This window comes from Petaurus breviceps, unplaced genomic scaffold (genome assembly GCF_028583685.1).
Source record: "Petaurus breviceps papuanus isolate PSGF00001 unplaced genomic scaffold, PetGlider_PUasm1.0 90205, whole genome shotgun sequence".
Lineage (NCBI taxonomy): Eukaryota > Metazoa > Chordata > Mammalia > Diprotodontia > Petauridae > Petaurus > Petaurus breviceps.
Genome location: NW_027187196.1, coordinates 565,809 through 588,053, shown reverse-complemented (window position 1 = coordinate 588,053; position 22,245 = coordinate 565,809). Strand labels below are relative to the sequence as shown.

Here is a 22,245-nt window from a genome sequence, read left to right as displayed (position 1 = left end):
GACTCCCAAGTTTATCACATTTCCTCCTTATCACACTGTGTCCATATGATATTCCAATGGAATGGAAAGTAGATCTTAAATCTGCAAATGAATTTACTTTCTACATCGTAGAAACCAGTAGTAATGAGAATTCTATCAGGAAATGGAAATTTTTTGGTAATTTTGGAGGAATGTAGTAGTGATGGTTGGTATTAGAGCTGCATTTCACAGCTAACCTTTCCTGTTATTGCTTAGTACCAAGTGGTGGAGTGGAAACCTTATCACAAAGAATAAACATTTCAGTGATAGAAAATTGATGACAGTATTATTCATATTGATATTTTCTGGACCAACCAAGTTTTGGAAGTCTTTTAAAATAACCATTCTACATTTATTTGCAAGGATAAACAGCTGGGAAGCAGTATAACATACACTGTGCAAATCTGAAATGAATGGCCTTAGAACAAAGTGCATCCATCAAAGGACAAGAATACAATTTCTGCAACAAGCTGTATTGAGGGAAAAGGCAAATGGCTGAAAAATAAATAGTGAACACCTGTGCTGAATAAATTAACCAGCTGGTTGGCAATTTTTCATTTGACCTATCTAAAGGGGTGACTGTTACAAGGCATCAATAAGACACATTCACTTTGAGATATTCCTTTGTTACTGCCATTAATTGATGAATAGTGCTAGACAGTATTCAGAATTTATATAAAAATTTACTCACAGATGTATACTTTTTGTGAATTAGTGGAAAAACTCATTTGCACAAAGGTTTAATTGGAAATTTTTCTTTAGGCAGCATTATTGCATTATTCAGGACCAGTGCTTATGTAAAATAATGTCAAAGATACTGTTACACCATATTTTAAAGTTATGACCCTTGGAATTCAAATTGTCTACCCAGATAAACCTCATTATTAGCTTCCAATTTTGAAATAAATGTACTTTGACAGTGAAGATTTGCATGAAAATAATACACGTATTGATTTTTCTCAATTACAATTTAGAGTGGTTCATAGACTTCTTTAGAGCAATGAGGGAGTCCTTAGAAATCATCGATTCTAACCACCCTCTCATTTTACTGATGAGAAATTTCATTTTAAGTGGTATATATTTCTTTGACTCAAATAAATTAGAACTATTAATCTTATTTTGAAAGGTTCTTTTTAAATAAAGATGGATATAACCATAGTATAACCACTTTTAAAACTTGAGAGAAATCAGAGCAAATCTTTATCAGTCAAGTTTCTTTGAAGAATCAAAATAACATTTCATTTTGAGGGTTTGGGGGTTTTGTTTTCTGGTTAGCTGTTTTTTTTTTTTTTAGTCTTCATAATCTGCTTTTAGGTCTTAACCTTTTGGAGTAAGTCCCAAAACATAATGGTAGAGGATAGAAAGTTGGAGAAATTTAATATTCCATTAATTATGCATATAACAATTTTAAAGAAAACCCCAGATGATGATATTCATAATAGTCAAAATGAAGTGTGATTATGCAGGCCTGTTCCCAGGGAATTATTGCCTTCCCCTTGCTTATCTGTCTGTGCTTATTTGGACCTTGCATATATTTTGACTTGCATTTTCCTCTCTGTCCAGAGCTAGTTAATGTATTTCCTTGAATTATAGCATCATATACTTACTGTTGGAAGGACACGGAGACATCTTTTAGTCCAATTCTCTACCTGATACATTAATCTTCTCTGTAGCATCCCCCAAAAGTGATCATTCAGCCACTTTTTGAACACCTCCAATCATTACTAACTCACTGCCTCAGGGGGCAGCTCATGCTGTTTTCTGACATCTCTAAATTTTAAGAAAGGTCTTCCTTTATATCAGAGATTCTTAGCCTTTTTTTTTTTTTGCCATGGACCCTTTCAGATACTTCATGAAACCCTATGGACCCTGTCTCTGAGTTACATTTTTAAATTATTAAAGGAAATGCTAAATTTCCGTTAGAAGTTAGTGACAATAAGGATGATTTTTTTCTTCCCCATCCACGTTTACAGACTCCCTGAGATCTATTCCCATATTTTCTTTATGTTCAGTTCCCTACCCACATAAGTATATGATGATTCAATTTAGAGGGTGTCAGTTCTTCATACAGTTTCCCTTCTGCCTCATTCTCTTTTTGCAAATGCTTACCAGTATTATGGCCATATGCTGTGACTACCGCGTGTCCCCTGACATAATACTTATTGTTCCATGATAGAATCAACTCTTTCAGTGTTCTCGAATAGAGCTTACTAGTGTACTCCCCTATGGCTCCACTCCCCATGCCTTCAACTTGAAGGCCAAAAGTGGCCTTCCCTGGCGTCAATTCTCTGTGTTGTCCCTGTATTAAAATTACCCTGGAAGCTGGAAGCTCCTTGAGGACAGAGGTTGTCTTTGCTTTTGTATTTGGTCTCTAGCACTCAGCGCAAAGCTTGCCACTGACTATGTTCTTAACAAATGTGCTTTCCATTCTTGTTGCCTTGGACGTAGGACGGTGCTAACAGCGTCAACTCCTTCATTTGCTTTTTTTGAAAGGAAAAGCTCACTGAGCTTACCTTCTTTTGATTGCAATTTCCTTTGGTTTTCGGGTTTTGTTTATAACAACAAAACAAATATTGATGTGATTCAGTTCTTCCAGTAGTCTGCTTAATTGTTCTGTCACTTGATAAGGTTTATACTTTTAATGTAGTAATGGTTAAGTAAATATTTATAAAATAAATTTATATAATGTTGAATATAATATAAATATTCTATAATATACTATGTAATAATACAATTATAGAAAGTAAATGTATAAAATGTTGAAAAAGTGTGTGATTTTTAGTACCGCCTGACTCTGCCTCCCCATCCCCCAATTCTCCCACTCTTGATATCATTGTAAGAGCAGAAGAGCTGAGGGGCCCCATAATTAATGATGATGTATCTCTCTGTACTTTGACTGGTTCTCAGAAAGAAAAAATAAAGATTCAAAAATTTTCCAGCATGGAAAGCTTGTTCTTTGTTGGTGGAGCCTTCAAGAATCCAATGTCAGGGCGGCTAGGTGGCACAGTGAATAGAGCACCAGCCCTGAAGTCAGGAGGACCTGAGTTCAAATCCAGCCTCAAACACTTGACACTTACCAGCCGTGTGAACTTGGGCAAGTCACTTAACCCCAATTGCCCTACCCTCCCTCCTCCAAAAAAAAAAAAAAGAATCCAATGTCACTGCTGCTACATGGTGAAGCATTGTAAAAGACTTTGGTGAGCTGGAGGAGGGGTGGTTGGAGTGCAAAATCTAGTACTTATTTTTCATATCAACAGAAACTGAGGCCCAGAGAGGTTGTCAATCACTAAAAAGAGCACTTATTAAGGCCATATAATGGGCCAGGTATTATGTGGTGCTGTCAAGTCAAGCAAGCATTTATTAAGTATTTACTCTGTGGCAAACACCATGCTAAGGGCTGAGGATACAAAGGAAGGCAAAAGACGATCCCTTCTCCAATGTGTCACCAAGGCTGTCGATTTCACCTTTGCAATATCTCCACCCCCCCCCCCCCCATGAAGTCCCTCATCTCCTCATTCCTGGATTATTGAAACAGCCACTGGTAGGTCTGCCTGCCTCCAATCTCTCTGTACTCTAGTCCATTTTCCACTTGGCTGCCAAAGTGATTTTCCTGAAGTTCAAATCCAAAAATGTGTCGTTCCCCCCCCCCACCTCCAGCCCTTCAATCTATTCAGATGGGTCCATATCACCTCCAGGATCAAATAGAAAATCCTCCGTTTGATTTGTATTGTCTTTCATAAACAACCTCCCCCACCCCCACACACATATTTACTCTTTAATTCTAGTGCCACTGGCCTCCTGGCTTTTCCATAAACAAGACATTCCATCTCTTGGCTCCAGGCCTTCTCTCTGTCTATCCCCCATGCCTAAACACTCTTCCTCCTCCACTCTGACTACTGACCTCCTTGGCTTCCTTCAGTTGCCTCCTCAAATCCTACCTTCTGTAAGATACTTTCCCCAACCCCTCTTAATTCTAGTACTTTCTCTCTTTGTTTCCCTCTTATCCTGTCTAGAGCTTGTTTGTACAGTTGTCTGCATGCTATCTCCCCCGTTAGATTGTGAGCTCCTTGAGAGCAGGGAAAGGCTTTTGCCTTTTTTTGTTTCCCTAGTACTTAGTAGTAGTACTTACTTCCCTAGTACTGACTGACTAATGGGAGAGAAAACATGTAAACAGCTATGTACAAATAAGATATAGATAGGGTAACCTAGAGGTAGTTTAAGAAAGAAAGTGCTAAGATTAAGGAGGCCTGGGAAAGGCTTCTTAGAACCTCCGTGATTTTGGTTGAGATTTGAAATCAAGGAAGTCAGAGAGCAAAGATGAAGAAGGAGAGACATCCATTTGTGGGGGACAGACTGAATATTCCTTGAGTCAGGAGCGTCATGTGGAAGGAATAGTAAGGAGGCCAGCATTACTGGATCTTATTGCTGTTTGTTCTTTGTTTTCAGAGAGGAGCAATTGACGTCACAGGGTGATGGCTTGACTCAGTAGGAATTGGATTTAAGTGAGGCAGAGTAGCACAAAGTTGTCAGTCTCACTCTCTCTTCCAGAGTCCTTGAAATCCAGTGGCAAAACAAAAGTCGACACAACTGGCCATGACCTGGGCTGTAGGGCATGACCTTGGTTGGCATCTTTAATGCCTGACCAAGCCCTAAGTGCTCCACGGTGCTTCAGAGCTGCTTTCATGGCCATTGGAACAAACACATATTTAAACAACCTTTAGGTTTTACTTCACACCCCGAAAATTGCCAAAGATGATTAAAGATGGAAATGGTCAATGTTGGAGGGGGTGTAGAAAGATAGGCACACTAATGCTTTTTTGGTGGAATTGTGAACCACTGCAACCATTTTGGAAAACAGTGTGGAATTATGCAAATGAAGTAGCTAAAACTTCCATGTCCTTTGACTCAGATTCCACTGGAAGGCATATATCCCAATGTAGTCATTCAAAAATGAATTCTTCAGAATGACAAAGAACAATGTTATTCTTGAAGAACTCCTATTCCTTTTCAGAAATGGGGGAGGGGGTCCCTGGATAAGGAACATGACATTTTATGTAAGATTTATTTTTATTTTTATATTAATCTGTTTTTCTGGGGGAGGTAGGAGTGGTTTTCTTTTAATTTTTTTCTTTATTATAATAAATTCTTCATTATATGCAATAGCTTTCAGAGGTGGGGAGACAGAGGGAAACAGGAGAACATTTAAGCAATATAAAGACAAAAGATATCACTAAAACGTTTTTTAAATTAAATTTTGTGTTTATTTTTAGTTTACATCATTCATTTCCACAAGATTTTGAGTTACAAATTTCTCTCCATCTTTCCCCTACCCACCATCCCAGAACAGCGATCCCACTGAATACCCCCTCCCCCAATCTGCTCTCTCCTATATCCTCCCCCATCTCCCCTCCAACTTTCCAGTAGGGCACGGTGGATCTCCATTCCCCAGTGCCTGTATATCTTATTTAAAAAGATTTTTTAAAGAGATAATTAGTAACTTTTGGGAGCAGTTTCAGTTGATTGAGCTGTTCAGAACAAGAGGCTGAGAAATGAGTGGAAGAGAGGAAGTAAAGGCTTTGGGAGTTTGTGAAAGGAGGGAGAGATGTAGGATGGTAGAGTGAGGATGAGTCTGGTTTGAGAGAGGGATTTTTAAAGTACAGGGGAGCCCTGGGTATGTTTGGTGTAGCAGGGAATGAGCCTATGAGAGAGAGGGACTGTGTTTAGAGATTTAGAGAGAGAGAATCATAATGTGATCTCACGAGATGGAAAAAAACATTTGTTATATGTGTGAAGTGCTGTGCTGAGCTCATGTACATACATAGAAAAGCAAGACAGTCCTAGCTGTCAAGGAGCTCACGTTCTCATAGTGGGAGACAACAAAGGAGATTTCAGCTACAAGTCAGATGGAAAGACCTCCCATCCCTTAGGGTGCAGCAGCAAAGCAGACGCTAATGCATCTTTTTAAATGTTTCCTCCATCGAGAAAACCATGTTTCTGCGGCTGAGCTATCTTCCAGTGCCAAGGACTTGGGTGGGGTGAACTGTCTTTTCTGGCTCTTCAGTAGCTGTGACTGTTTGGGACATGGCAGGGTGAAGGCCATGCTGCAGCACCAGCAGAGGCAAGTGACAGATTGCATCTCCACAAGAGATGCTCCCTTGGATGATAGCTGTGGGGGCCATGCTTGTGGTCTTGGGTGGTGGAAGCAATGTTACTATTCCCTGGATTCAGCTATACTCTCCAGTGGTGGCTTTACCTCCCCAGTGGTCAGTGGTTGGTATTGGTGGTGGCTGAGAGGGCAGGCCTCTTTTCCACTTGCTCCCCTAGTTTGTGTTTAGGGAGCCAGACCACAAACAAGATCAGTGGTCTGGAAGACTTGGTAAGTCTGAGGTTTTTGGCTACTGGATTCTGGGCTGTCAGTACTGGGTTGCTAGGGAAGGAAAGTTCAAGATGGTTGCAGTGTTTTTCCCTGCTTGGCCTATATGCCATTTCCTGAATCTCCCTTTAGGACACCCTGTCTGCAATATCCGTAATGATAGTGGTAGCGATAGTAGGATCTTTCTTTCTTTCTTTCTTTCTTTCTTTCTTTCTTTCTTTCTTTCTTTCTTTCTTTCTTTCTTTCTTTCTTTCTTTCTTTCTTTCTTTCTCTCTCTCTCTCTCTCTCTCTCTCTCTCTCTCTCTCTCTCTCCCTCTCCTTCCCTCCCCCTCCCTTCCTCCCTCTCTCTTTCTCACTCTTTCTTTCTTTTCTCTTTTTGGAGGAGGGAAGGCAAGGGCATTTGGGGTTAAGTGACTTGCCCAACATCACACAGCTAGTAAGTGTTAAGTGTCTGAGGTCGGATTTGAGCTCAGGTTGTCCTGACTCCAGGTCCAGTGCTCTATTCACTGTGCCACATAACTGCACCACTAGGACCTTTCTTAACATGGTTTGTTCCCCTGGATGATCACCACTGTTACACTAGAGAACATGACAAAAGATGGAATAAGGGTACAAATTTGTAAGAGGGCAGTTTTGTTTAGAAGAAACACCATTATTTCATCACACTGGAGTAAGGAAAAAAAGAGCTATACAAGGGCTTTGTGAGATATAGGTAAGGAGAGAAAAGGAAGCTTATAGCAAATGGCCTTGATTTTCTCAGAAACAAAGTCTTCTGCTAAGAAGATGGAGGGGAAGTTTGAGGAGAGATGATAAATTTTGGAATGTTTTCTGTAGGAAATTTGATAGAATTAAGGAGAAATAAAAAGAATGACTTACTGACCTGAGAGCCCAGCTGAGATTAGATAATATAATTTTATAGTGGATCCTGTCAACATGATTATGAGACTTCTCTCAGTGCTGTAATGAGGGAGGCAAATAGTAGAAGAGACAGCAAGTCATAAGAGAACTCCCAGATTAAAAAAACCCTAAGACTAGATGAACTTAAAAGTGAATTCTATCAAACATTTAAAACAACAATTCCAATATTAGATAAATTGTTTTCAAAATCAGTCAAAGATGGCATCCTACCCAATTCCTTTTATGAGACAAATAAAAGGCTTCATACCGTAAGCAGGAAGAGACAGAATAGAGAAAGAAAACTGGACACCTATCTAATGAATATTGCTGCAAAAATATTAAAATGTTTTAACAAAGAGGCTATCATAGATTATTGAAACAGTTATGTGCTATCAGGTTGGATTTATACTAGGAATGTTAGCTTGGTTCAGCAATTGTAATTACTTATAATAAAATGATAAAAATCACATTCAACCAATGGCTAGAGGATCACTCAGACTATATGGAACCAAAGGGTTTTGTTTAGGCAACTATATATTTAATGGCATTTAGTACTAGGATTTGCTTTAGCTGCAGAAAAGGTGAGTTGAGAATTTCTTAAATTTTTCCCCTCCTTCACTTGCCTGCTAAGCCAAATTCTGAAAGTTCATTATTCTGTTTTAGTCATTGTACTTCCATAGAATCATAGTTTTGAACAGGAAAGGAACAGAGGGGCATGTAGATAAGATCGCCTGTCGTCCCCAGGAGAAGATAGGGAAGTAGTTAGTTAGATGAGTTTTAATGTTCTGCTTTCATATTATCATCATCATTCTCTCATAAAGAACAGTTGCAATGATTTACTGAGAGAAATTGATTATCTTCCCTTTGTTCTGCTTGATCTTTAGGCAGAGATGTCGACTGAAAGTTCCAAATTCACATCATTCATTGAACAGAGTTTGGTTATTCTTATTTTCATAATAGAAAACCTGAGTAAAGAGCTTGGACGTTTTTGCTAGAAAAGAGACATATAATGATGTACATCATTGTTTCTCATTTTTGTGACAGCCTCAGTGCTGCCTTTTGGGGATTGCAAAGACTCAGAACTTTTGATATTAATTTGAGATTTCCGACTCCTCATCATCATGGAATCATTTAGTTCTTGACTTAATGATCTACATCAGATCACTAGCTACAGACGAATAATGTCAGTGACACATTTTGTTACCAGAGTGTTGCTTATTATTTGTTTATAATAAACTTTTAGTCATTCTAAAAAATGCTGTGTTAACATTTGTTCATTTTCCAAAGTGCTTTGCCCTAACATTTTATTCCTCATAGTACCCCTATCAGGTAGATGAGACAGGTAATATTTGCCCCATTTTACAAACGAGGAAATGGGAGCTCATGAAATCTCTGCAGCTTATCTAGGAGTTCATTCTAGTACCTTAGTCCTTTTTTCCTCTAAAGCTTGCTGGGGGTAGCATTGCATGTATCAGGCATTCTTTGTTGTGAAATTTCATTAAAATTACCAGATAATTCTAGCAAAGACTTAGATATTTTGTTTCTTGGTATTTGTATGAGTTCTTTTCTTCTTTAATCACTCCCTTTCTTTGCTGCAGCACTGAGTAAATTTTAGTATGGCACTTTATCTTCATTGCTACTATAATTTTTAAAACCTGAATGCCTAATTGGAATTAGTTGGATTTTTTCTGTGATCTAATTTTTCTTGCTTTCTCTAAAGTAATGAGTTTTTTATTGTAATTTGCATACAAAAGTATTCCAAATGTGTTTAATTGCCATCTGTCTACATACCCCTAAGTTGGTCCTTTGAGGAATATAAAACATGAAAATAGTCCCTGCCCTAGAGATTAATGGTTTAGTTGGAGAGATTAATGCAGTTCAATGCATATTTCTTAAATTGGTGCTATGTATATGCTAGAAAGATAGCCTTCTTTCCCTCATGGTACTTACAGTCTAGTATGGGGGAATTCCTCGTATAATAAGGAATGAGTACGTGTGACCTGAGGATTTCTGACAGGGGCACTTAGGAAAATCTGCACAGAGGAAGTGGAACCAAGTTGGAAGAGGATCAGGAAGAAGTTTGGTTTAGCTCCACCCTGTTGCTCTTCCAAACATCTAGAAAATGTAGCAGACTTGAGTCCAGATCAGAAATCCAAGAAAAGCAAAATTATAGCGAGTCATTTTTTGAGCCCAGATTGGCATAGACAGAAGGCATAGAGGTCTGAGGACACTAGGGATGAAGTCTATCCAGGAAAGGACTCATGGAACATTCTAGCTCAGGGCAAGAAAAGGTCTCAAATATAGCCCTGAAGTTGTACCAACTGGCAGTTCTTTTGCGGACTTGTGGGTCACAGAACTAGGGCAGATTGAGGAGAGAATTTGTACCTAGAGGTGACATTCCAGGGGAAAGAGTGGTACATTGTACTCAGTAAGGTACAAGTTCAGAGATAAGCAGTAGCTATGTGACTCTGACCCTAGCAGTGGAGTAGGGTCTCAGTTCCAGCTTGAAGCTCACTCTGAAGCCTGCAAAGGATTACTGTTCTGTTATTCTGTACCAGCATAGACTTTTAGATGGCTGATAGTAGCTGAGTCTAAGAGCAATCTACTGGAATTCTAAACAGGGCAAGCTCACAGGCTTCTTGATCAGAACAGACCTAGTTCAGGAATTTTCAGAGCTCAATCCAAGATGACAGAAATCAAACCTTACCACTTTGGAAATGCTAATTGCTTTCAGGTCCCCAGCCTGAGCTGTTCTTGAGATCTTTGAATAACAAAGCACTCAATACCTGAAGAGCAGCAGCAAGACCAACCTAGATATTCTCTCCAGAAGTTCACAGAGCCTGACCCACACATAACATCCAGAGTTGGGAAGTAGCCTGGAAGAATGAGCAAACAACAAAAAAAAAATCCCACCACTAAAAGCTGTTGTGGTAGCAAGGACACCCAAGATAGAACTCAGAAGAAGAGAATGACTCTAAAACATCTATAAGAAAAGCCTCAAAGAAAACACAACTTGGGCACAAGTTCAACTAGAATTCCTGGAAGAGGTGAAGTAAAAGGCTTTTTAAAAAATGTTTTCATAAATGAAATGAGAGTGCAAGAGGGAAACATTGAAAAAGAAATGAGAACTATAGGAGAAAGAATTGGAAAGAAAGAAGTTAACAATTTGGCACAAGAAGTACAAAATCTTGCCCAAGCAACAAAGTCCCTGAAAATCAGAATGACCAAAATAGAAGATAATACCTGCATGAGACAACAAAAAATATTAAAGCAAAATCAAGACTACCTTCCCATAGAAGAAAATGCAAGATAACTCATGGCAAAAACTACTGATCTAGAAACCAGATCAGAGAGAGATAACCAAAGAATTATTGGACTACCTGAAAGCCATGAACAGAAAAGAAAAAAAAAGAGCCTAAACATCATATTTTAAGAAACCATAAAAGAAAACTTCCCAATCTCTTAGAACCAGAGGACAAAAAAGAAATAGAAAAAAGAATACCGTTAACCTCCTGAAAGAAATCCCAAAATGAAAACTCCCAGGATCATTATAGCTAAAATCTGGCATTTCCAGGCGAAAGAAAAAAATCCTGCAAGCTGCCAGAAAGAATTCAGGTGCTACGGAGCTGCAGTCAGGATCATACATGATTTAGCAGCCTTTGCCATGAAGGAGCAGAGAGCTTGTAGTACAGTACTCTAGAAGGTGTATGACCAAGAATATATTACCTAGTTAATCTGAATATAATTCTACTGGACAAAAAGTGGATCCTTAATGAAATAGAAGAGTTCCAAGCATTCCTGGTGAAAAGACCAAAACTATGTAGAAACTTGTAGTCAGGAGAAACATAAAAAAGGCAAACATCAGTATTCAGAAGGGGCCTAAAGGATAAGCTGTGTTCATTCTAATATGGGAAGATGACATATATCAACTATGAACTCTATTATTAGAGGTCATAGAGGGTGTCTAATTTAGACAGAGGGCTTGGGAATAATTCAGTAATGTTTTAATGATCTCGAAGACTGGGAAGGGAAGGTGAATACAACTGAGGTGGGAGTAAGGAGGAAATTATCATTTATAAGCATGATGTGAAAGTAAGAGTCTATAAAAATGGAGGAAGAAGGGTGGGGGAATGGATGACATTTGAATTTTGAATTTCACTGTCATCTGAACTGATCAGAGGAGGAAAGAACACACAGTTGTTAACAGAATATGTTATACTCAGTGGGACAACAAGAGGGAAGAGGAGAGGGAGAAGACAAGAGAGAGTAGATTTAGATGTGGATTAATCTTAAAACACATTCTAAGAATGTACAAAAGCATTTATAGCAGTTCTTTTTGTGGTGGTAAAGAAGTAGACGCTGAGATGGTACCTCCTCATCAGGGCATAATGACATTAATATTATCGTGCCAAATGAAATAATGAAGGGGGTGTTTTAAATGAAACTTTATTTGCTATAGCCATGTGAAAGAATGTTCCAGATCGGTCAGTAAGTGTTTATTAAGTGCTTACTGTTTTGCTAGGCACGGTGCTAAGTGCTAGGATTAAAAGGAAAAGCAAAAAATAGTATTTGCTCTCTAGGAGCTCAGTCTAATGGATTTTTCTTATGTATTGATTGGTTTTATTGGACGTTTTTTGATGTGCTAATTGATTTTATTACCTTTTTTCTTCTCATCTTCCTCTTTTAAAATTATTTGTTATAAAGGTTGGCTCTTTGGGAGAAGGGAAGGGGAAGGAGTACAGGGAAAATGTAGGTGATGTAAAAACCAAAATATATTAATAATCATTTTTTCAAAATTAAACAACAAAATAATTTAAAGAAAACTGCACAAGCATTAGATGACAGTTAGAAATCAAGATATGAATAAGTACAGAGTGATTGAATAAAAATTATTTGTGTAAATATTGAAGAGATAGGGAATAATAGAGTGATCAGTATGGAATAAAGTTAGGAAAGAGCAGCTTGGTCTACCATAAAATTGGATTGGGAGTTAGAAGGTCTGGAGTCAAATCCTCACTTGGATACTTAGTACCTGACCTTTCTGATTCTCAAGTTCCTCGTGGGCAAAATGAAGTTCTCCAAATGACCTCTAAGGCCCCTTCTAGCTCTAAATCTGTGCCTCTATGATTCCAAGGCTTCAGTGGAAGAGAGCTTTGAACTGAATCTTTAAATAAGTAGTTGACCTAAATTGTCAAAGACTTAAAAGGGGAAAGCTCTCTAGGAAGGAATGACATAGGCCGCCAGATTGGCCTGTCTAGAGCAGATGGGTCCTATCAAAGGGTAGCTAAAAATGAGGAGGTGTGGTTGTAATAACTGGGGGATAGGGAAGCCTTTTCAACCTTGTTTAGATAGGTCCTATTCGAGAGTAGCTAGAAAAGAGGAGTCGTGGTGGTTGTAGTAACGGGGGGGGGGGGGGGGGGGGGATAGGGGAAGCATTTAGAGAAAGCCTTTACCAATTTTTCTTAATTCTGGTATCTTCCCTCTGTCAATTATTTTCTGTTTACTCTGTATATGTTTGCTTTGCATATATTTGTTTGCATGTTGTTTTACCCTTTAGATCATTAATTCCTTGAGGATAGGGACTGTCTTTTGCTTCTTTTTATTTTCCTAACATAGTATAGTGTCTGGCATGTAATAGGTGATTAATAAATGTTTATGGATGGATTGATAGAAGGACTGGAAGGAAGGAGGTATAGGCTCAAAGTGAAGTAGTTCCCTCAGGACACATGTTTTACTCATCTTTATCTTTACCATTTTTTGGTCATTTTTACTGACTGTCCCCCATTCCTGGAACTCTCTTCCTCCTCCTCTTTGCCTCCTGGCTTCCCTGGCCTCTTTCAAATCCTTCCCTCTGATACTGTCCCCAGTTTCTCCCATATGTAGCCTGTTTATATATAGTTATACATAGTTGTTTGCTTGTCTTCCCCAATTACACTGTTAGCTCCTTGAGAGCAGGGGGGGTTTTTTGCTTTTCTATGCAGCACTTAGCACAGTGCCTAGTACATAGTAGGAACTTCATAAACATTGGCTGACTGACCATTAGCACCTACATAATAGGTGTTCAATAGGTATTGCTTGAATTCTTTGTTGTGGCCTTGCAGCAAAATTATGCTAGATGGTGAGCAATTGGATAATTTGATAAACTAGTGCTTTCCTGCTGTTTTCATGTAGAATTAGGTATAGCTGGAAAACACTGCTTGTCCACTAATTGTGCTCTTGGTTCAGTAGGCCAGACAGATTTAATGAGAGCTGGGACTAAGGAAGATGGCTAGAGAAATGGACTTAACAAACAGTACAGAAAACTAGGCCAGGAATAGAATAGCAAAATAAAATAAGAGAAAAATCCCTTTGACCATTCATTGTGCTAAAGAAGTTCAAAAGGACAGATGTTTTTTTTTTTACTATCCTCAGAAAAGACAGGGAATTGATATAAAGACAATCCCTATCCCTACTGCTTAGAACTGTTTGTGCGTGTATATGTGCGTACACATACACATACACATACACATACACATACACATACATATATAATAGAGTATATAAAATATATGCATTATATACATCCATATATACTCATATGCATAGTCATATACGTGAGTATATACATACATAAAGATATATATGCACATAGATATGTTTGTGTGTATATATATATATAGATTATGTATATGTATTTGTGTGTATATGCCAGTGGCCCCCAAATAAAATTATAGTGTTTTACAGATAGTAACTTATTTGATTTTTGTAGCAGCAAGCACCCCAAGCGTCCTCAGGGTTTGCTGCCCATACAGGTTCTTGGATCTGCTTTGATAAAGGAAAGCAACTCAAAATGGGTTAACAAGCTTACTTTAATCAGTCAGACATATATCATTTACCTTGTTCAGGGGAAAAAGGTCAGCACCCCGAACTTCAAAGCATACAGGCAGAATTATCAAGACAGAAACAGATCAAGTAGACAGATTTCCAAACTGTCCAACCATTACATCCATACCCAGTCAACATCTGGGTTTCCACATCTGGGTTTTTCAAAGCCGGGGGACTCTCAACAACGGCTTCCCAGAATTCAGATCAAATCACAGAACACTTCTCAAAGTGAGTCCCAAAACAAAGCTACACATCAGGGCTTATATAGCCCTCTCCTGGCTCAGAGAATGTAACAACCTTATTGACTCACTGGCCAATCAAGAAGTATCTACTGAAAAACAAGCCTCCCTCCCCAGGCTTCAGGTGCATTTTAGCCTAGGGGCAGGGAAGATCTTCCAAATTTGCATTCCCATTACAATTTTCCACTAAAAAATTGTTATAATATAGTGGGTAAAAGCATTGGATTTGGAGTCAGAGCTACTGTTAAAATCCCACCTGTGTTAATCCCTGGTTTGTGACCTTAAGTGAGTTATTTATTCTCTTTGGGTCTCATTTTCCTCCTCCATAAAACAAAGAGTTTGGGTTTGAAGGCTTTGTGTTCTCTGCTTGCGCTATGATCCCATGACCCTATGGGATGTGTTTAGTACCCTTTAGTGTCATATAAGGCAATGTAAGTTGCTCCTGATGGAATGCTAGTAGATGAAGCATGTTTATAAAAGTTTCCAGATTTAATTAGGTATTCTGATTAGGCTCATTGCTGAATATTGCTATTTCTCATTTAGTCAGGATTCAGATGAACATGTTGAAGAAGTCGGTGCTGTGCAGAAAAATCCAGCCTCTGTGACGTCTGCTAGCTCAAATGACCCTCCGGACTCGATGGGCACAGCTTGCTCTGATACGTCTGAATTAACAGCGCCGCTCAGTGAGCCAGAGACTGCACAGGAAGTATCTGATATAGATGTGACACTGGGGAACGAAAACCAAGGTGGTGATACGGATTGTAGCCAGTCACCTTTGGAGCAGGAAAAAGCTGCAAATGTACCTGTAGGAGAAGATGTTGTTGATGCGCCCAAGAAGAATAGGATTACTTACTCCCAAATTGTTAAAGAAGGCAGGAGATTTAATATTGATTTGACCTCAAAGGTAGGCACCAATTTTACCCACCTTATCATAGGCTAGTGCTTACTTTTAATTGATTAAATATAATTTGAGAGCCCCTAAGTTCAATGTCCATTGGAAAAAGGAAGTTAAACATTTCTTTTGTAATGAGATGATAGCACGGTCAGGCACACTAGTAAATATCAGAGCCAGGAGACATCCAATCAGTCAGCAAGTATTTATCATTCACCATTGTGTGCCAGGAACTATGCCAGGCATTGAGGGTATACATTCTACTTTCAAGGAGCTTATATTCTAATAAGGGAGACAAGGATATATGAAAATATATGCAACATAAATATAAGGTGAATAAATGTAAATATACACAGAGTCATTAAATACAGAATAGTTTAGGAGGGAGAGCACTGACAGTTGGAGGGAATAGGGAAAGCTTCATGTAAAGTATGATATTTGAGCTGCATCGTAAAGAAGAGGGAGGCTGTCTGACGGAGGGTATTCCAGGTATGGGAGATAAACAGTGTAAGGGCAGATGTGGTTTTGTTTGCAAGGATCAGAGAAGGCCAGTTAGACTGGACACAGTATAGGAGGGAGAGTAATGTCCTATTAGGCTGCAAAGATAGATTAGGGGGGCAGCTAAGTGGCACAGTGAGTAAAGCGCCTGCCCCAGAGTCAGGAGGTCCAGAGTTCAGTTCCGGCCTCAGACCCTTAACACCCACACACAAAAAAACTAGACGTGTAACCTTGGGCAAGTTACTTAACCCCAATTGCCCTCCAAAAAGGCAAAAAAAAGATAAGATTAGGGTCATGCCGGTTAACAGAAACCACTTGAGTTGGTTGAACAGGGGAGTAACAGGGTCAGATACGCACTTAAGAAAAATTACTTTTGCAGTAATGTGTAGAATGGATTGGCATTGTGAAACACTTAAGGCAGGGAGACCAGTTAGGAGACTGTTTTAATAATCTAGGTGAGAAGTGACAAGGACCTGAACTAAAATGGTAGCTTCATGAGTGGAGTGAAAGGGTAGGATAAGAAAGGTGTTGTGGAAGTAGAAACAGCAAAATATGGTAACTAGAGAGTAGAATAAGGATGGCTGAGTGAAAGGAAGCTTTAAAGCCTAGTTCTTTTCCCATACCTCCTTAACAAAGATCTAGAAAATGCATCAGATTGAATTCTGATTGGGAAATCCAGGAAGTCATGGTAAGTCATTCTTTTAGGCCAGGGCAGCTTTAGAGATGTTTGTGGGCTCTGGAGAATGGATCTGTCCAGGAATGCATGCCTGTGGTTGGTGATAGTAGGGAGCATTCTAGTTCCCAGGGACTGAAAGAGGGATGACACATGACACCAGAAAGAGATCTCAAGGGATCCCAGAGCAAGTGCTCAGTGCAGGAACATGTACCAGCTCTGTCACATACCATCTAGTGCCAGGTCTCACATCCAAAGTGGAGAGGAATGGTCATGAGCATTGGTCCTAACTGTGATTGAGCATGGAACAAATCCTAGGAAATATATGGTAGTTATTTGGGTGGCTCTGATTCCAAAAGCAGAGAGCAATGTCCCATACCAAAGGGGAGCCGACAGTTCAGTCTCCCTGATACTGCAGAGCCACTCTGCAGGCCAATAGTGACTGAGTCTCTGAGCAGGCTGCTAAAAATCCCCAACCAGAAATAAGCTGATAGACCCAAAGCCTGAGTCAGGAAGTTGCAGAACTGAGACCAGGAGAGCAGTAAACAGACTGAATCACATCACTTTGGAAACCCTGTAAGCTTGTAGGCCCCCAGACTGAGCTATAAAATCAGCAGAAGTTCATTGGGGAGCAGGTCAGGCCAGACGTCCCCCTCATAAGTATGCAGAGCCCAACACTAACATAACGTCCAAATACAAGAAGTAGGCTAGAAGAATTAGCCAACTGAAAACAAACTTGATCATAAAAAGCTAGTATGGTGACAAGAATGCTCAAGACACAAGCACAGAAGAAGAAAATGACTTGAAAAAAATCTATAAGCAAAGCCTCAAAGACAGATGCAGTTTGGACACAAGTCCAACAAGAATTTCTAGAACAGTTAAAGAAGGAGCTAAAAATTATTTTAAAAATCGAATGAAACTGGGGGACAATAAAATACTAAATAAATTAATTTTTTTTAAAAAAGTGAATGCTAAAACCAAATGAGAGCAATAGAGAAAGGAATGGGAAGAGGCAAAAGATAGAGTGAAAGGATGTTAAAAGAGAATTAAAAGCTTGGGAAAAGAAGTACAAAGCTTTACTGAAGATAATAACTTCTTGGAAATGAGAAATGGCCAAATGGAAGCTAATGACTCTACGAGACATCAAGAAAAAATAAAACAAAGTCAAAAGACTGAAAAAATAGAAGACAATGTAAAATATCTCATACTAAGGCCAATTGAACTGGACAGTAGATCAAGGAGAGATAATTTAGAAATCAGTGGACTACCTGAGAAGCATGAATAAAAAATGAATCTATATATCATCTTATAAGAAATTATAAAAGAAAATTGTCAAGATATCTTATAACCAGAGGGGAAGGTAGAAATTGAGAGTTCATTGGTCACTTCCCCCCCCAAAAATTTAAAATTAAAACTCTCAGGAATATTTTAACCAAAATCCAGAGCTCCCAGGTCAAGGAAAAAGTACTTCAGGCAACCAGAAAGAAAACATTTAAGTATAGAGGAGCCACAGAATCACTTGAGATGTAGCAGCCACCAATTCAAAGGAGTGGAGAGCTTGGAATATAATATTCCAGAAGGCAAAGGATCTAGGATCACAGCCAAGAATAACCTACCCCACCCAATTGAGTATAAATCTACAGGAGAAAAAAATGGACCTTTAATGAAATAGAATATTTTTTTTTAAGCAATCCTGATGAAAAGACCAGAGCTGAGTAAAAATTTGACATTCAAACAGTAAAGAGAGGCATAAAAGAGTAACTGTGAGTGAAAAATCATAGGGGATTAAACAAGGTTAAACTGTTTACATTTTTATATGGGAGATAATACATACACCTAACCCTTTAGATCTTTATCGTCACCAGGCTCTTAGAGGGAGTGTAATAAAACAGAAGGCCTGAATATGATTCTGTTATATTGACATATATATGACAAAAGAAGAATGAATATGTGAGGAAGAGGAATGCATTGGAAGAGGGAGGAAGGGAGAGGAAAAATGGGGAAAATTGTCTCACATAAATGGGACATGCAAGGAAGAATTTATGCAGCAAGGTGGGACTACTGGGGAGTGAGAAGCATGTGATATTTGAACTTCACACTCATCTCAACTGGTTAAAAGAGGAACAAATACATATACACACAGGTGGGTACAGAAACATATCTTACCCAGCTGGCAAATTGGAAGAAAAGAGGTAAAGGTGAAAGGATAAATTAAAGGAGACATTCACAAGTAAAATAGACTGTTAAAGAGAAGGTGGGGGAAAAAGGAATGAAAAGTATGAAAGAATAAGATGGTGGGAAATATCAGATCTCAAACTATATTACATAATTAATCATTGAAACAATCTGGTCCTGGATGAAAAATAGAGAGGTTGAAGTGGAACAAATTAGGTACTCAATATACAGAAACAAATTAACACAGTAACCCGGTATTTGATAAACTCAAAGATCCCAGCTATTGGGCCAAGAATCTGCTAATTGACAAACACTGCTGGGCAAATTAGAAAGTAATCTTACAGAAACTACAACATCTTATACTGTATACCAAGATAAGCGCAAAATGAATGCATGATTTTGACATAAAAGGTGATATGTTAAGCAAATTAGTAGAGCAGGGAAGAAATTCCCTGGCAGATCTCGGAATAGCAGAAGAGTTTATGACCAAACAAGAGATAGAGAAGTTTAAGGAGGTAAAATGGATAGTTTTGAGTACATAATATTAAAAAAGTTTTTGCACAAATATAACCGGTGTACTTAAAATGAGAAGAAAAAGCAGGAAACTGGGGAGAAAAATCTGCTTCAAGTGTCTCTGATAAAAGGTCTCAAGTACCTAATAAGGAATTCAGTCAAATTTATAAGAATAAGAGCTATTCCCCAGCTGATAAATTATCAGAGACAGTTTTTAGAAGAAGAAATCCAAGCTGTCAATAGCCATATTAAAATAAATATTATAAAATTTATATTTATAAAATAAAATATTAAAAAATTTAAAAATACTCTAAATCATGAATGATTAGAGAAATGCAAATTAAAACAACTGTGAGGTACCATACCCATCAATCAGTTTGGCTAAGATGACAAAAAAGGAAAATGACAAATGCTATAGGGCATTATAGGAGAACAGGCAGACTAATGTTGGTAGAGCTATGAACTGGTCCAGCTATTCTGGAGAACAATTTATAACTATACCAAAAGTGCTGTAAAACTCTGCGTATCCTTTGACTCAGTAGTACTGCTATTAGATTTATACTCCAGACATATCAAGGAAAGAGGAAAGGGGTCCATATGTACAAAAAACCTTTATAGCAGCTCTTTTTGTGGTGGCAAATTAGAAACTGAGGGGATACCCATCAAATGGGGAATGGCTGATAAAGATGGCATATGAATGTGATGGAATACTATTGTGCTATAGGAAATGATGAAGAGGGAGATTTCAGAGAAACCTGAGAAGATGTATTTGAATTGATGCAAAGTGAAATGAGCAGAATCAGGAGTACAGCTTATATAGTAACATCAATATTGTAAAGGTAATCAACTGTGAAAGACTTAACAACTCTGATCAACACAGTGACCATCCATAGTTCCAAAGGACTTATGATGAAACATAATATTCACCTCCAGATGGAGAGCTGATGAACTCAGTGCAGATTGAAGCATATTTTCTTTCTCTCCCCTTCCTTCCTTCCTTCCTTCCTTCCTTCCTTCCTTCCTTCCTTCCTTCTTTCCTTCCTTCCTTCTTTTCCTCCCTCCCTTTCTCTCCTTCCCTCCTTCCTTCCTGATGTAGCTAATGTGAAAATTTGTTGCTTTGTGTGATTATACATTTTTTGGGGTGGTTTTTTGTTTTTTTGGAAGGGGAAGGTAGGGCAATTGGGGTTAAGTGACTTGCCTAAGGTCACATGGCTAGTTTTTGTGTGTGTGTGTGTGTTAAGTGTCTGAGACTGGATTTGAACTCAGATCCTCTTGACTCCAGGGCCGTTACTCTGTTTACTGTGCCACCTAACCACCCCAATGATTATACATATTTACAATGAGTTTTATTTTTCTTGCCTTCTCAATGAGTACAGGAGGCAGAGGAGGATGAAAGAATTCAGAACCAAAAAATGAATTAAAAAAATTACAGACTACAGATTTGGCAACTAATTATATATGTGGAGTGAGGAAAATTGAGAAGTTGAGGCTAATGGTAAGACTATGAATTGGAATACTAGAAAGATAATGGGTAGCATTTATAGAGTGCTTTCAGTTTTGCAGAGCTCTTCATATATGTTAATTCATTTGATCCTCACAAAGACCATGTCAGGTGGGTAAAAGGGGGATATTAACATCCACCTCCAAAGGTTATTGTGAGGATCAAATGAAGTAACATTTGTAAAGCACTTGGGACAGTGTCTGGCACAGAGGAGGTGCTTTATAAATGTTAGCTATTATCTCTTATTGCTAGATGCTATTGTTTTCTTAATTTAAAGTTCAGGAAACTAAGGTAGGGGTTAAGTGACCGGTTCAGGTCACACAGATAGAAAATGTCTGTGGCAGAATTCAAACTCATGTCTTCCTGACTCCAAATTCAGCATTCTATATATTATGCCACCTAGCTGTCCATAGGATGGTGGTACCTTCGACACAAAAAAGTTTGGAAGAGGGGAAGCTGTAGGGGAAAGATTAGTTCAGTTTTTTTTTTAAAGCAATTGGGGTTAAGTAACTTGCTCAAGGTTACACGGCCAGTTATTTTTGTGTGGGTCCCGAGTATCTGAGGCCGGAACTGATGCCAGGTCTCCCGACACTGGGGCCAACACTCTTACTCACTGCTCCACCTGACTGCCTCAGTTAAGTTTTTTTTTTTATGCATGTTCAGTTTTAAGATATCTCTGGGAAATATAGTTTGAAATGTCTAGTAGACTAGTAGCCTGGAACTAGATATATTGATCTCATTTGCATAGAGATGATAGTTAATTCCATGGGAACTAATCAGGTTACAAAAAGAGAGAAAGAATATACAAGGAGAAGAGAACAGGGCCCAGTAGAGAACCTTCAATAGTACCCACAGTTAGTAATATGGATGATGAGCTAGCAAGAGAGTGAGAATGAGCGTTCAGACATATAGGAGGTGAACTAGGAGACAGTAATGTCTTTAAAACCTAGAATTTCCAGGAGAGAATGGTCAACAGTGTCAAATACAACACATAGGTCAAGGATTATTCAGCCCAGGTCTTCTGTGAAATCCAGAGCTCTTTTTCCCTCTACAAGCTCTCTCTCACTTACAGTTTAATCTATTAATGAGGTCTTTTTGGTAGAGTATTTGTATACAATATCTATTTGTATATTTGTAAAACAAATAGTCTGAACAAACTCAGACATATTTTTCAGTCTTACTAGTATTTTGGACAAGGTGATTAATTCTGAGGAGTGTTGTGGGTCATGGAAAATACCTAGAATTAGAACAGGAAGGCTGTTGATATTCAGTGTTGGTGGTTGTGATGTGGTTTTCATCCTTGGACTTAATTATAGGGCACTATATGCTGGGGTCTCTAAAGGGTGCATTGCTCAAGTAGGTGGGTTGTGGACAAGGCACTTAGTAGAAAGGTCTAGAGAGCTGTTTGCTTCAATGGTGAGGTCCTTTGAGGTTACAGGCCAAGTAAAGATAGAGTTCAGGGCCTAAGAGGAAATGGTAAAAGGGAGGGAGAGGGAGAGTGGAGCCTACTCCTATTAGGAACACAGAGGAGAAAAAATTTGAGGGAAGGGCTTTGTGGTTTCCTTCCTTCCTTCCTTCCTTCCTTCCTTCCTTCCTTCCTTC

At 38.6% G+C, this 22,245-nt stretch overlaps 1 protein-coding gene across 3 annotated transcripts in view; it reads left to right on the top strand.

Moving 5' to 3' along the window:
* Window positions 1-22,245, top strand: part of CHM (CHM Rab escort protein) — a 193,997-nt gene that overhangs the window by 53,187 nt on the left and 118,565 nt on the right. For 2 of the 3 annotated variants that reach the window (XM_069107739.1, XM_069107738.1), the window contains exon 5: window positions 14,935-15,295. The exons of the other annotated variant lie outside the window; for it this stretch is intronic. In XM_069107739.1, coding sequence (XP_068963840.1) covers window positions 14,935-15,295 — 361 coding nt within the window. The remainder of the gene's footprint in view (window positions 1-14,934; window positions 15,296-22,245) is intronic. 3 annotated transcript variants of the gene reach the window in all.